The 17,179-nt window shown below is 37.5% G+C and overlaps 1 protein-coding gene across 5 annotated transcripts in view; it reads right to left on the bottom strand.

The window, feature by feature from the left end:
• The window catches only part of SMARCA1 (SWI/SNF related, matrix associated, actin dependent regulator of chromatin, subfamily a, member 1), a 76,192-nt gene that overhangs the window by 23,849 nt on the left and 35,164 nt on the right, over positions 1–17,179 (bottom strand). For all 5 annotated transcript variants that reach the window (XM_039250799.1, XM_039250801.1, XM_039250797.1 and 2 more), the window contains 2 exons: positions 10,934–11,044; positions 10,556–10,669 (listed from right to left, as the gene is read on the bottom strand). In XM_039250799.1, the coding sequence (XP_039106730.1) occupies positions 10,556–10,669; positions 10,934–11,044 (225 nt within the window). The remainder of the gene's footprint in view (positions 1–10,555; positions 10,670–10,933; positions 11,045–17,179) is intronic.

The following is a 17,179-nucleotide window of genomic DNA, read 5'->3' as shown; positions in this document are numbered from 1 at the left end:
TTCCCTATGGTTTTACTAGAATGTAATTATGATGTACATCAGAGTACATTTTTCTAATTGTTACACATATTTCATAGAGTTTGAAACTATACTAGTGTAACTTGAAAATAAATATTTTTTAATTTATTTTTGAGAGCCAGCCAGCCAGCAAGCATGAGCAGGGAAAGGGCAGAGAGAGATGGGCACAGAGGATCTGAAGCAGGTTCTGCATTGACAACAGTGAACCTGATGTGGGGCTCAAACTCACAAACCATGATACCATGACCTGAGCTGAAGTCAGACACTCAGCAGACTAAACCACTCAGACGCCCCTGAAAAATAAAAAAAATATTTTTAAAACTATTGTATCCAATAATTTTCTAAATATAAACCCTACTAATTTTAAAAGACTTACTGAAAAAACAGGTTCATTTGCAATCATCAGTACCAGACAAATTAGTAAATACAGAGCAAATGTCTATTATGTCTGTAGCACATGACAGGTATTCATTGGAATATAAAAACAGTGGACATGGTCCTTGCCTAGAGGAAGCCCCACAACCCAGTTGTGGAATTCTGAACTCTAAGGATTTGGGGAGATGAAGAAGAGGCAAACAATATTCGAGGCTGGAACACTAGGAGCAAAACCAGTAAAAGCAAAGCCAGGAAGGACCATACAGGCTTAATGTTGAAAAGGGATAACAAATAAGGCCAGGTGGAAAGGGATTTACAAGCCTTTGAAACTACACAGTAGACAACAACAGCAAGCCACTGGAGATTTTTCAATAGGAGACTAAAGTGTCAAAACGTGTTTTCATGTGGAAGCTTTGTGCAGGATGGATTTAACTGTGGAAGCAACTAGAGGCAAGAGAGCCAGCTAAATGGCTATAATCTAGAAATGGAGTATGACCACCTGGCCTAAGATGGTAACGAATGGAAATGGAAAGGGTATAAGTTAAAAATTAAATACAGGCCAGTGATAAGCATGATTAAAAGAACATATATATATATATATATATATGTTTCAATAGCTAAATTCCATTTTTAAATTAGATGTGCACCAGCAAGTCCATTCCTAACAGCTCTATCTAAACAAAGACGTTTGCAAAGGAGCGCCTGGGTCGCTCATTCAGTTGAGCGTCTCTTGACTTCAGCTCAGATCATGATCTCATGGTTCATGGAATCCCCAAGCAGGTTCCACCGTGGAGCCCGATGTGGCTCATGATCTCATGGTTCTGGTTTTGAGCCACATCCAGCTCCATGCTGGAGCCTGCTTGGGGATTCACTCTCTCCCTCTCTCTCTACCCCTTCTGCACTCTCTAAAAATAAATAAACTTAAAAAAAAGACTTTTGCAAAAATGTTCACAGCAGCTTTACTCCCAACAGCCAAAAGCCAAAAAGCAGCCTAGATGTCCATCAACACAAGAATAGATAAGCAAATGGTATATCCTTACAATGGGATAGTACTCAGCAGTAGAAAGGAATGAGCCACCGAGAATGGGACATGAATGAATCTTAAAAACATTACACTAAGGGAAAGACGGTTTACACATAATATATGATTACATTAATGTGAAATTCTAGAGGAAAAAAAAATCTATGAAGGAAAATACTATCAGAACAGTGGTTGTCTCTGGGGAGTGGGTGTAGAGATTGATTTGAAGAGGCACTTTCTGGGGTGACAGTAATACGCTATATGTCCATAAGGGGTTTAGTTATGCAAATAGACATTTGTCAAAATACAATGAATGAAACACTTCAGATTTATACATTTCATTGTATGCTAATTTTACCTTGAAAAAAGAAATAAATATTGAACACTAGCTAATGATATGCTCATTGAAGTGTTTCTGAATGAAATATACTTAGGTCTACAACTTTGGAATGCATAAAAAATAAGTTGGATATCTATTCACTAGAGGCTAGAGAAATGGACAAAGAGGTGATAAAGCAAATACAGTAAGATGAAAATCGAAGATTATATGTGGTGTGTATGTAGATGTTTGCTATATGATTATTTCAATATTTTTATATGTTCAAAATTTTTTCATAACAAAATGTTTGGAAAAAATTACAGACATAGCTTTAAAAGTTTAATAGACCTGTGGTACCTGAGTGATTTAGTTGGTTAAGTATTCAACTTTGGCTCAGGTCATGATCTCATGGTTAGTGGTTCAAAGCCTGCATAGGGCTCTGTCCTGACAGCTCAGCTGGAGCCTGCTTCAGATTCTGTCTCCCTCTCTCTCTGCCCCTCCCCTGCTTACACTATATGTCTCTCAAAAATGAATACATGTTAAAAACATTCTTTTAAAAAAAGTTTAACAGATCCTTGGTGATATATGAAATTACTTTGACTTCAAATTTTAATTGAGAAAAACCTTTTTAATCTTAAGATATTTGTCTATGAAATAGCTTCAAAATCTCCATGTCCCACAAACCATATTTTAATGAAGTACATATTTCATAAATATCTAATTTTAAACCAGAAAATGGAAATGCACCTGGAAACATACCCACACAAAATAAACTGTTTATTCCTATGCAGGTACTAAAAATTTCCCCCTTGAACTTTAACAAAAGTCAAATCATAATACTATATTATACCATTAGATTTTAGGCCTCATGACAAACTACTTCTTCCACATCTACTGCTCATATTTTTAATGTAGCAAAACCTTAGAAGGACTTCATCTATGTTATATTTACTATTTCAATTCAAACATCTAACCACTAAAATTTCTAGAATTAGAAATGATTCAAAATTCCTACATTCCCATATCTCCTCCTATAAGAAAAAACTCCTTAATATTCATCATTTTTAAAAGGTATTCATTTTTTTACCTCATGAGGTTCTTAGCAGCATTAAACTTCCTGGAGTGATTTCAAAGTGCTACATAAGAATTAAGTAAACAAATTATAGACCAATAACACTATAGAGATACCTACAAACTACTTGAAATATTCATACTGTATGAAATACATTGATACATTCATACTTTGTATGAAATACAAAGATACTAAATGTTATCTTTTGAAAGGGAACATCTCCATTATTACCTGGATTTCTAGTCAGACACTAAAGAATGTGTGACTAAGAGCTATGTTCCATGGAAAGTGAAAAAAAAAATTTTTGGTCTTGGTCAGAATGAGTTTTAGGAAGCATTTCATAGAAATATGGAACAATGAATTAAATGTGGTGGTCCACAAATTCACATAGTGACCAGAAATCAGCACACTGTACTGTCCAGTGTGTCCAATTTCTGTAGTGACCAGAAATTGCAGCACACTGCAAACAACTGGCTCACGATGGCACATTACCAAAACTCACGGAGATTATAGAACTTCCTCCATTTGTCAAATGTCTATACTTGTCCCTAAAGAATTTTTTATTGAAGATAAATGTTACAGTGTTCTCCAGCTTTCTCCAGCTTCAAATATGGCAGAGGTCTTTCATGCCAGGTCTTAGACTCAATGGGACTTCTAGATCCTCTGGGGTTTTGTTAATTCCACAACTGAAATTTCAATGAAGTCATCCTCTTCCAACAGAAAGATTTCAGTGAACAAGTGATTAAATACTTTAACTCATTTAAGTTGCAAGAGCAGTAAAGCTTCTGAATGTGTCTGATTTGCAACAAGGTCAAAGCTAAGAGCAGAGAGAACCGGCACATGATGCACTGCTATCATCCACCAAGTGGTTAGAGCAAAACAAACAAAAATTCTCCGGCTCAAATAAAACAAAACTCTTTAATTCCAGATCTCATCATAAGCAATATTGTTGTGACCTTGGGGCGCCTGGGTGGCTCAGTCAGTTAAGCGTCTGACTTCAGCTCAGGTCATGATCTCACGGTTCGTGGGTTCGAGCCCCGTGTCGGGCTCTGTGCTGTGAGCCAGCTCAGAGCCTGGAGCCTGCTTCAGATTCTGTATCTCCCTCTCTCTCTGACCCTCCCCTGCTCACGCTGTCTCTCTCTCTCTCTCTCTCTCTCAGAAATAAATAAAACATTAAAGAAAAGAAACAACTAATTTGTCTTTCAAAAAAAATATTGTTGTGACCTTGTTGTGCTGAATATGGGGGGGGGGCAAAATAGAAAATAAAAATGTAAATAGGCAGGCTCTGGGAAAAAATGTTCTTTAGTAAGTGCTTCAAAAGTACAGAGCTCCTTACTATCCAAACTTCATACTGAATAAGACTATAGGGACTCAAAATGGACAAAATAGTACCATGTACCACATCACCCCCAGCTATAAGACAACACCTCTCTCCCCAAGAATCTGTTAAGCAGGAAGGGGGAAAGAGTCCTTTTTGAGAACCTAACCATGCTTCAAGAATACCAGATAGTTGTACTGTAACAGTTGTGTTCAACTGAGAATAAACTACTGCTCCATTCACTTTGTAGCTCTGGTGAGTTTTCTGGAGCTATTGGGGGGGGGATGCTAGATATCTCTAAGAAGATATGTGTAACAGTTATTAATATCACATTATCCTTGGAAAAAGAGCTTTTGCAGAGGACTAGCATGCGACACTCCTCTATCTATACTCTCATCTCCAACATGACACCCACCCAATTGAAGCACACACCTTAGCTCAGGTCTGCATCCCCTGGTGAAGAATGGAAGGGACAAGCTTCAAAAAGAGTCAACATCCAGAATGTACTCATATTTGTGTTATAAATCCTCAGCTAAATATGCATGTGGAGGATCAAGGCAAGTCTTTTTTTTTTTTTTATAATTTTTTTTAATGTTTTTTATTTTATTTCTAGGAGAGAGAGAGACAGCGTGAGCAGGGGAGGGTCAGAGACAGAGGGAGTCACAGACCAAAACAGGCTCCAGGCTCTGAGCTGGCAGTCAGCACAGAGCCCGATGAGGGGCTCGAACCCACGAACCGCGAGATCATGACCTAAGTGAAAGTCAGACGCTTAACCGACTAAGCCACCCAGGCGCCCCAAGGCAAGTCTTAAGATGACATAAACCCAATTCAAGATGAGGCTGACGAGAACACATGACTAGTAGAGTGGTAGGGGATAAACTCTCCTTCCACCATCACCACCACTGCCACCATGCTCCAAGCTGCCACCATCTTCTCTCAACTTTTCACACTTCAAAAGCCTCCTGAATGATTTAAAGTCATCATTCTCTGTATCCAGCCAAAGTCATCTTTAAAAAAATGTAAATCTGATCATACTCTACATGTTAAAAGATGTTTAACCTAGGGCAAATTACTCAATCTCTATGTGCTTCAGTTTCCCCATCTGTAACACAGAAATACAGTCCTAAGGCTATTAGGAAGATAATGAGCCAATCTATTTATTTAAAATTTTTTTAAATTTAGGGGCACCTGGGTGGCTCAGTTGGTTAAGCGTCTGACTTCGACTCAGGTAATGATCTCACGGTTTGTGGGTTCGAGCCCCGCGTCGGGCTCTGTGCTGACAGCTAACTCAGAGCCTGGAGCCTGCTTCTGGTTCTGTGTCTCCCTCTCTCTCTGACCCTCCCCTACTCACTCTGCCTCTCTCTCTCAGAAAGAAATAAAATATTTAAAAAATTTTTTTAATTTAAAAATTAAAAAATAGAACTACCCTATGATCCAGCAATTGCATTAGTAGGTATTTATCCAAGGGATATAGGTGTGCTGTTTCAAAGGGACACATGCACCCCAATGATTATAGCTGCACTACTGACAATAGCCAAACTATGGAAAGAGCCCAAATGCCCATTAATGGATGAATGGATAAAGAAGACATGGTAGAGGGGCGCCTGGGTGGCTTAGTCGGTTAAGCGTCCGACTTTTGCTTAGGTCATGATCTCGTGGTTCGTGGGTTTGAGCCCTGCGTCGGGCTCTGTGCTGACTGCCAGCTCAGAGCCTGGAGCCTGTTTCAGTCTGTGACTCCCTCTCTCTCTGAGCCTCCCCTGCTCATGCTGTCTCTCTCTCTCTCCTAGAAATAAAATAAAAAACATTAAAAAAAAAAGACATGGTAGGTAGATAGATATAGATATAGATATAGATATAGATATACACACATACATACATACATACATACATACATACAATGGAGTATTACTTGGCAATCAAAAAGAATGAAATTTTACCATTTGCAACTATGTGGACGGAACTAGAGGGTATCATGCAAAGCAAAATTAGTCAGAGAAAGACAAATATAGGACTTCACTAGTATGAGGACTTTAAGATACAAAACAGATGAACATAGGGAAGGGAAGCAAAAAATATATAAAAACAGGGAGGGGGACAAAAACGTAAGAGACTGTTAAATATGGAGAACAAACAGAGGGTTACTAGAGGGGCTGTGGGAGGGCGGATGGGCTAAATGGGTAAGGGGCATTAAGCAATCTACTCCTGACATCATTGTTGCGCTATATGCTAATTAACTTGGATGTAAATTTAAAAAATTAATAAAAAATAAAATAGATACTATAATAGAATTTTTTTTGACATTTATTAAGTTTTGAGAGAGAGAGAGACAGAGTGCTAGTGGCAGGGGGGCAGAGAGAGAGGGAGACACAGAATCCGAAGCAGGCTCCAGGCTCTGAGCTGTCAGCACAGGGCCCGATGCAGAGCTTTGAACTCACAAACTCTGAGATCATGAACTAAGCCGAAGTCTGACGCTTAACCAACTGAGCCACCCAGGTGCCCCGAGCTAATCTTTTTAAATAACTTAGAACAGAAAGCAACACAAGGAAGGACCAAATAAGTACCTGCTATTAGTATTTCACCACCCACAGACCCCTTCACTTTAAAAACATCTCAATGGTTTTCCTTTGCTCTAAAGGTAAAGTTCAACCTAATTAATGGTACTTACAATTAACGTTCAGTTAATTACCCACTCACCAACTTCATCTCATCCCTCTTCCTCATCACTCCTTACCAATCCTGGCCTGCCTTCGGTTTCTGAAGGGGCAATCCTCCTTCCTACAGCAACACCTTTGTACCTATGCATTCCCTGCTGCACTCATCTCTCCCACACGTCATTTTGGCTAATTCCTGTGCATCTCTCTGATCGCAATGACACTGCCTTAGGGACCATCTCCCTGATTGCCCAATCCACATTTGATACCTACGTCATGTTCCCTTGGAGCATCTTCTGTAAGCACAGAAAACAAATACTGCCATTACTCTGTTGTATGAACTTAGTATCCATCCCCTCCATTAGAACACAAGTTCCATGCACTGGGGGACCTTGACTGTCTTGTTCACTACTTTATCACCAGTGCATGGATAGGACCTGGCACAGAGGAGTTCTCAATAAATACGGATTAAATTAAAAACAGCCCTCCTTTCACTCATCCTCCCTTCTCCTGTCACTTCTCTGTGGGAGGTGAGGAAGCACAACAGCAAGGTGCCACAGCATGGATTCCATGCCATCTTCCCTCTCCTCATTCATGCCTGTCCTGCCTCCTTCCACCTACCTACTTCTTGTCTCCCTCTGCAGCTTTCCCTTCATTCCTCTCTCTACTAAGGTTTCTCTCTCCTCCATCTCCTTCCAGTTGGCTACCACCCAAATGTGATTGTAAGATCTCACCCCAACCACAAACCGACTGTAATGAAAGACACTGCTTACATTAAAACCAGAGCTGTGGTGAGAATGTGGTGGGCACTGTACTATGGGAGGGAACAGAATTTCAGTATCTCCAAAGAAGGAGCACAAACAGTTATATCGGCAGAGATTTTTTCATTGCTGCTATTTGACTACCACTTGGCTTACCTCCCAAACAACATGTCACACCACTATAAACACAGTCCTTATTTAGGGCTGCAAAAAGAAGCAGGGTTATGTCACATGCAGAAATAGCCCAGAACGTCTGAGAGAAAGAGCATAGCATTTGAACACTGAGAACTCAGGTTTGAGACTAGCACCCTTGGCAACTCTGTTAGCTATGTGACCTTGAATAAGTCTTTTAACCTCTCTGAACTGCAGTCTCCTAATGTTTTATATGGAGAAGATAACACTAATCTCACAGGGCTGTTAGAAATCAAATGAAGTGTGTGATAAAGGATTTTGTGAATTATAAAAGGCTCTATACAAATATTTGGTTGTTTATTAAGTGGGTCTAACATTTCAATTAATTCTCAAGCCTCACTAAAAACAGTCCATAAAAATAATAATGATCTAAACCTAAAATGTTTATAACTTTAGTAGAATAATATATATTTGTATATTTGTTTACCTCATGAAATATTATTAATCACTTTAATTTTACTATCTTCATTTTTATTTTGAATCATTATTAAAATAATGTTATCACTATTTTTGAAATATTGGATAATTCTCCATTAATTTTCCTGTTTCTTCTGGCATTCTGCCATTTTCACTTTCTTTGAAACTAATTTGGGGCACCTAGGTGGCTAAGTCCATTAAGTGTCCAACGTCGGCTCAGGTCATGATCTCATGGTCTATGAGTTCAAGCCCCACATCGGGCTCTGTGCTGACACCTCAGAGCCTGGGGCCTGCTTTGGATTCTTCATCTCCCTCTCTCTCTGCCCCTCCCCTGCTCATACTCTGTCTCTCTCAAAAATAAATAAAAACATTAAAAAATTAAAAAAAAAGAAACTTATTTTACTCCTGAACTGAATGTTCAATCATGGTACTTTTACTTTTTTACAACTTCCTAAGACAGATTTTATCCACTCATGTTGATTCAAAGCACTCAAATTTAATCACATTTCCTAACCAGATTATAATTAGCTACCTATATCCACCTTAAGTTTCTTGTTCCGTTTTATATATGTTGAAATTTGGTACATAAATAGCAAGCAAACCTTTTTTGCTCCATTTCAAATAGTACTGCTCTCACTCTGGACAAATAGTAGAAATGCTCTAGAAATTTACTCTAGTTTCAAAATATAAATGAACTAAGTATCTTATATATATGGAGTTTTTCTAGACACATTACAGCTACTAATTTAAAAAATTGGTTATAGTTCTACTTATGATAAAGGTTCACAAAATAAATTTTAAAACACATCTTCTAATTCATGAAACCGAAAAATTCATAAAACTACAATAATGTTAATATTTTTAAAGTATATTTATTTATTTTTGAGAAAGAGAGAGAGAGAGAGAAGGGGAGGGACAGTGAGAGGAAGAGAGACAATCCCAAGCAGGCTCTACGCCATCAGCGCAGAGCCCAGTGTGAGGCTTGAACTCATGAACGGTGAGATCATGATCTGAGCCAAAATCAATAGTTGGATGCTTAACTGACTGAGCCACCCTAGTGTTAATATTTTTATAATTTTGTTTATACTAGTGAATTTTATACGTTGGTCATCATCCCTTTCCATTCCCTGGAAAGTTTTAGCATATAGAAATAACCAGGTATACTTAATCTCTCAGTGTGACAGCTTTAGGGTGACAAACTTTTCACTCACTAAAAATGGGTTCCTATCTACCTAACAAATAAGAATTTTGATTTCCAAAAGATCATTTTTTTAGTTTTTTTTCAATGTTTATTCATTTATTGTGAGAGAAAGAGAGTGTGTGAGTGGGGAGAGGAGCAGAGAGAGAGGGAGAGAGAGAATCCCAAGTAGGCTCTGCGCTGTCAGCACAGAGCCTGAAGTAGAGCTTGATCTCATGACCTTGATATCAAGACCTGAACCAAAATAAAGAGACAGACATTAACTAACTGAGTCACACAGATACTCATCCAAAAGATCATTTAAAAATGTTAGAACTGGGGTGCCTGGATGGCCTGACTTCGTCTCAGGTCATGATCTCATGGTTCGTGGGTTCAAGGCCCACATCAGGCTCTGTGCTGACAGCTGAGGGCCTGGAGCCTGTCTTTGGATTCTGTGTCTCCCTCTCTCACTGACCCTCCCCTGCTCACAATGTCTCTCTCTCTCTCTCAAAAATAAATAAAACATTAAAAAAATTTTTTTAATGTTAGAATTATCATGTTTATCATTAGCTTTAACACCTCTGTGGCAAAAATCAAATAACTACCAACAGGTCTTTCATCAACCCAAGAAAAATAAATACAAACGTATTATTTCTTGATCTTATTATGGAAAACGATTAAAAACCTCGTTATCTATCATATCTTTACTTCTAATTAAACATATACCTATTGTTCTTTCCACATATTCTTTGACCAAACACTAGCGTTATTAAAATAATATGTTATTATCACTACTTTTGAAATATTGGATAATTCTCCATTATTCCCATTTCAAGATCATCCTACTAGTTATTTGGTAGTTTGATGCTTTACTTCTAGTTAAACCTCCTCCTTGGTTTTAAAAACACCACTATTTTGAATTACTCTGATGCTCTCTCACGTTAAAATGGAATCCTTTCCAGTATACTTTAACAGATTATGTTAGCTTAGATTATATTATAGGGGTTCCTGGGTGGCTCAGTCAGTTAAGCATCCCAGTCTTAATTTTAACACAGGTCATGGTCTCACAGTTCATGGGATCAAGCCCTACATCAGGCTTCGTGCTTGCTGGAGCCTGCTTAAGATTCTCTCTCCCTCTTCCTCTACCCCTCCCCCACCTGCACATACACACTCTCTTTCAAAAAATTATACTAATCTAAAAACTTAAAAAAATAATAGATACTTGAAAAATTACCTTATAGCCTATTGTCTTCCTGTAATAAAGAATTTCCTTTTCCAGGAGCTCAAACAAACGTGGTGGAAAAAACTGAAAATCCTGAACATTTGGCTGCTTTGGAGGTCGTGGAGCCTATGGGGGAAAATGCATTACACACATATTTGTTTTTAGTACACGAATTGAACATACTTATATTTTACTACTTCTTTAACATATGGAAAAATAAATACAATGTAGTCCCTTTATATATGGCTGGGTTTTACCAACTACTTTTCCAGATTGTTGTTATATTTTAAAAACTATAATTTCACACCAATATAAATAAATCTAAATCACTGACCATGTTACAAGAGAATTCTGCTGTAGGACATAAAAACAGGGTTCATTCTGTTTTACCTTTGCTACCTTTGGCTCACTGACACGTAAAGCCTCTCTAAAGTAGGCATCCACTGCGTAGTTTGCTTTGCGTTCTCGTTTAGGAGGTTCAATCCATTCCACCATCCCAAGCTATACACAATAAGAACAAGGATTTAATTATTCCAAAATGCTTATAAAAATCAAATACAGCAAGGTTGCAGAAGAATGAAAAAGCTAAAGCCATTGGGTAGAATCAAACTTTCTTTAGAAGTCACAATTATATACCCTAAGTTCCAAAACCTTGTATCATATAGGCCAAGCTCAGGTTCAAGAATGCTTATCTTTTTCCTTTTTTTTTTTTTTTTTTAAGAAATAAGTTTAATTCTTACTAAAAAAAAAAAAACCTAGTTCTTACTTAGTAATTGAGAGTAAATTTGCACAATTGGGTTAGTATTTTATGTTAAAATGAATACACAGTATCTAACACAGAAGGAAGACTAACATTGATTCTGGTGACTGTGTTAAATGTATGAATTAGAAAATACTGAATGGAATAAATGATAAATATCAACACAACAGGCATGTGTCCCTTCGAATCAAGAGTGAAATGAGGTCTTGGGGCTCCTGGGTGCCTCAGTCGGTTGAGCATCTGACATCAGCTCAGGTCATGATCTCATGGATAGTGAATTCAACCCCTACATCAGGCTCTGTGCTGACAGCTCAGAGCCTGGTGCCTGCTTCAGATTTTATCTCCCCCCCCCCTCTGTCCCTCCCCCACTCACACACTGTCTTCTGTCTCTGTCTCTCTCTCAAATGTAAATAAACACAAAACATTTTTAAAAACAGATGTAAAAAGAAGTAAGGTCTTGGTAAGATAGTTGTGGAAAAAGTCAATAGAATCAGAAAAACCTGAATTCTGCCACTTTACCAGCTGTAGAACTTGGGGAAAATTAATTTCTCCCTCTGTGAAGTGGGAATAGTAATACCTAGCTTGAGGATTAAATGTGACCATGTAAGTGAAGGTATTAAATAAACTACCAGCAGGTAAATGTAAATTATTATTAAATATCGAAAGTTGGGTGAACAATGATTAGGTGGCATTAAAAGACTTTACCCCAGGGGCGCCTGGGTGGCTTAGTCGGTTAAGCGACCGACTTTCGCTTAGGTCATGATCTCATGGTTCGTGGGTTCGAGCCCCGCATCGGGCTCTGTGCTGACTGCCATCTCAGAGCCTGGAGCCTGTTTCAGAGTCTGCGTCTCCCTCTCTCTCTGGCCCTCCCCTGCTCATGCTGTCTCTCTCTCTCTCCTAGAAATAAATAAAAATATTTAAAAAAAAAAGACTTTACCCCAATATTAGCTAGAAAATACAATTTAAAAGCCAATAGACAAAACTGACAATCCAAAATTCTGGAGTCTGAAGGGATGGTTTTCCAGTTCAGATTTTTTTTTTTCCGTTTCACAGTGTCTATCCTAGTGCCTGTACACAAAAGAAGCCGTTAATCTACAATTAATGATTCCACTCTATTTGATCCTATCTAAAGATTGAGTTCCAACCTTAGTATCCTATTTTTAAGAATGGATGATAAACCTAGATGATTAGGATGGTCAGAGATCTACAAATTCTCAGTGTCCAGAGAAGTGAAGACTAAAGACGGACATAATGGTGGCATTCACATATGTAAAAGTCTACCAAATAGAAAAGAACACAGTTCTCTTTTGAGCCATAAGGTTAAAGCCAATGGGAAAGTAGACTGCTACTGGATACAATTTAACAAATATATTGTAAGTACCTATTGTATTATTTACAAGTCAGTGTCATGGATACAAAGATGAATAAAATAATGTCTTCCATCAAGGAGCTTGTAAGTCAAATAAGAAGTGTTCTGATTGGTAAAAAATATAAAATAGTGAAATGAACTCTCCCAAGAGGAGTAAGATTCCCAACATGACCACATTCAAATAGAGGCTGGATAACTGTCTTATGTGCTCTAGATGAGATTTCTTAATTACATAAAAGGTCAGACTAAATGACCTTTACATTATATTTTAATTCTAAAAGCTTAGGAGATATAGATAGTATAATGTGAATTTACATAAAATAAGAAATACCCAGAGCAGTAAAATGAGTTTTGTTTTTCCCCCTCAAATTAATTAATGTGAGAGGATAGTAACAGAAAAGATGTTTTACAAATAACCAATATGTTATTTGTCCCAATTGGAATGAAAATAAATCAGTAATAATTTAAATTAACTTAATCAAAAGTAAAGTACTGGCCATTTAACCCATACTTATATGCAGGTCTAGATATTCAAATTTAGAATAAGTATTAAGGACCAATTCCCAAACTTTCAGAAACACCAAATTGTGCTGAATTAGTTTTAGATAAGAGGACATTAATACAAACTAATTTAGATTGATTTCTTCAGGATCAATGTCAGTCATTATGACTTAATTTACCAGACAGATATGGCTATAAATTAATGCAACTTGTTCAACAAATCATATATGAAAATCTACCTCACTGTATAATTCCCATAATTTATGTACAAAATTCTTCTATGTTTTAAATTCTCTTCAAAGGATAATATTAACCTATTTTTTTGAACCTATCTAGAAAATATGAAAACCCAGAGACAAAAGATAATCTCAAGTCAGAATATTTTTAAAAATCTGATTTGGTCATTCAATTATAAAAATACAAGTCATCATAATTATTACTAAAATTTCTCTATATGTGTACATTATTTTGCTAGAAATGGAAGCACAAGAAAACCTGCTATATTAGAAAGACAAATATTTTCCTAAGTCTAATTTTACTCTAAGAATGTAGATAAGATCCACTGATATTTAGACTTCTCACTGTTTAATATTTTTCTACTTTATAAAACACTCTTTTAAAAAATTTTTCTTAAGATTTATTTTTGAGACCAAAAAAACAAAAACAAAAGCAAAAAAACGCCATCAGAACCACGACAAAAAAAAAAAGATTTATTTTTGAGAGACAGAGAGAGACAGACCATGAGTGGGGAAGGGATAGAGAGAGGGAGACACAGAACCTGAAAGAGACTCCAGGCTCTGAGCTGTCAGCACAAAGCCTGACTTGGGGACTCACAAACTGTGAGATCATGACCTGAGCCAAAGTAGGACGCTTAACCAACTGAACCACCCAGGCACCACTATGAAACACTCTTAATACCAATAAGCCCATAGAAATATTATAAAATTTACACAATTCATAACACACAATGAGATCTAAAAAACAATTTCTACCTCATGCATGCAAGCCACCACGTTCATCTCATCAGAATAAAACGTTAAGCAGTCTAAATTAAGATTACGGATAGAACTACCAAATAGATGTAAGTCAAGACACTAAAAACTACCAGAAATAATAAGCAACAAAGCATTATCAGCATACTAGTTGCAATGTAAACTAAAATGGCTCACCTCTCGTTCTTCAGTAAAATCAATTTCCCGAAATAAGCTTTCTTTTTTAAATAAAATTCATATATAACAGCTTTATAGGACAATTTCAGGAAATAAAATAGTGATAAAATTGTATTATAACTCAAAAGTGAAATAAATATCCATAAGTCCATGCTAATATAAATAACTGAGTATATAAATAAACGGGAAGGGACAAGTCTTCCTTACAGAAAACTCTCCATTAGTAAATGTAGGAGGAATGAAAGAAAAACAAAATCACTATTAGGCAAACACCACAATAACAACTATTGCAGGCAAACTCCAATACATGCTTAAATCAATGGGTATGTTTGAGGAGTATATTCCCCAAGATATTTATCAAGTACAAAGGGAAAATGGTAACTCTATAGTGAAGAAACCCAGCAGACACTACCTCAAGTAAGTTATCAAGATTAATATTCCCTGCAATACAACACAGTAACATCTTATATTCCCTGGTAAGATGTACTAAGGACATAACATCCCTCCCTTGGCATTCTTGCCAAAAAATACATAATCTCAGTCCAATCATGAGATTACATCAGACAAATCCAAAATAACTGACCAATACACTTCAAAAGTGTAAAGACTATGAAAGACAAACGAAGACTGAGAACATAGATTAAGAGTCTAAAAAGGCCAGCAAAAAAAAAAAAAAAAATGCAATCTGGATCAAGAGAATGAGAAGACAGTCTCAGAATGACATAAAATATTTGCAAAACATATCTTATAAATGGGTATTATCCAAAATATACAAAAAACTTTTAAAATTCAACAATAAGAAAATAATCTGATTTTAGGTTTTTGTTTTTTATTTTTTAAAGTAGGCTCCACGCCCAACATGGGGCTTGAATTCACAATCCCAAGAACCAGAGTCACATGCACTACCAATGGAGCCAGCCAGGTGCCCCACAAATAACCTGATTTTAAAAATAGGCAAGGGATCTGAACAGATGCCTCGCCAAGAAGGCTTACAGATGGAAATAAGCAAATGCAAATATGCTCAACATCTTCTGTCAGTGAAATACAAATGAGAACAATGAGATACCACCTATTAGAATGGCCAAAATCCATAACACTGACAACACCAAATGCTAGTGAGAATGTGGAGCAACAGGAACTCTCATTCACTGCTCATGGGAATACAAGATGGTATGGCCACTTTGGAAGAAGAGTTGGCAGCTTCTTACAAAACTAAACATAAACTTACCATGTACTCTAGCAACCATGCTCCTTAGTAGCTACCCAAAGGAGTTAAATTCTCTGTCCACCCAAAAACCTGCACATGGGTTTTTATGACAGTTTTATTCATAACTGCCAAAACTTGGAAGCCACCAAGATGTCCTTCAGTAGGTGAATGAATAAACTGTGATACATCTAGACAATGGAGTATTACTCAGCACTAAAAAAGAAAAAAGCTACCAAGCCATGAAAAAAACCTGAAACCACCTTAAATGCATACTACTAACTGAAAGAAGCCAAACTGAAAAGGTTACATACTCTAGGATTCCAACTATATAATATTCTGGAAAATGCAAAACTATGAAGACGCTACAAAAATCAGTGATTGCCAGAGGCTCTAGAGAGGGAGAAATGAATAGGCAGCGTACCAAGGACTTTTAGGGCAGTGAAACTATTCTGCATGGTACTCTAATGGCTGGATACATGTCATTATACATTTATCCATACCCACAGAATGTACAACACCAAAAGTGAACCCTAACATAAAAGATGGACTCTGAATGATAATGATGTATCAGTGTTGGTTCAGTTTTAACAAATGTACCACTCTGATGTGGGATACTCGTAGTGTAACAGGCTATGTTTGTTTGGGGCAAGGAGAATATTGGAATTCTTTGTATTTTCTGATTGATTTTGCTGTGAAATCTAAAACTCTCTTAAAAATAAGGCTTCAGGGGTGCCTGGGTGGCTCAGTCAAGCATCCAACTTTGGCTCAGGTCATGATCTCATGGTTCATGGGTTAGAGCCCTACGTCAGGCTCTTGGAGCTTGCTTTGGATTCTGTGTCTCCCTCTCTCTTTCTGCCCCTCCCCTGCTCATGCTCAGTCTCTCGCTCTTGCTCAAAAATAAACAAACATTAGGGGCGCCTGAGTGGCTCAGTCGGTTAAGCGTCCGACTTCGGCTCGGGTCATGATCTCACGGTTCGTGGGTTAGAGCCCCGCGGCGGGCTCTGTGCTGACAGCTAGCTCAGAGTCTGGAGCCTGCTTCACATTCTGTGTCTCCGTCTCTCTCTGACCCTCCCCTGCTCACACTGTCTCTCTCTCTCTCTCTCAGAAATAAATAAAACATTAAAAAAAATTAAAAAATTTATTCCGAGGTATTTTATGGTTTTTTGTGCAACCGTGAATGGGATCAGTTTCTTGATTTCTCTCTCTGTTGCTTCATTGTTGGTGTATAAAAATGCAACCGATTTCTGTACGTTGATTTTGTACCCTGCAACTTGGCTGAATTCTTGGATCAGTTCTAGCAGGCTTCTGGTGGAGTCTGTCGGGTTTTCGATGTAGAGGATCATGTCATCTGCGAAGAGGGAAAGTTTGACTTCCTCTTTGCCAATTCTGATGCCTTTGATTTCCTTTTGTTGTCTGATGGCTGATGCTAGGACTTCCAGCACTATGTTAAACAACAGTGGTGAGAGTGGACATCCCTGTCGTTTTACTGATCTCAGGGGGAAAGCTCTCAGTTTTTCCCCGTTGAAGATGATGTTAGCTGAAGGCTTCTCATAGATGGCTTTGATGATGTTTAAGTAGGTTCCTTCTATCCCAACTTTCTCGAGAGTCTTTATTAAGAAGGGATGCTGTA

This window comes from Hyaena hyaena, unplaced genomic scaffold (genome assembly GCF_003009895.1).
Source record: "Hyaena hyaena isolate Hyena2069 unplaced genomic scaffold, ASM300989v1 scaffold_383, whole genome shotgun sequence".
NCBI classification, from domain to species: domain Eukaryota; kingdom Metazoa; phylum Chordata; class Mammalia; order Carnivora; family Hyaenidae; genus Hyaena; species Hyaena hyaena.
The sequence above is the reverse complement of the archived record's forward strand: the minus strand, read 5'-3'. Positions and strand labels throughout refer to the sequence as shown.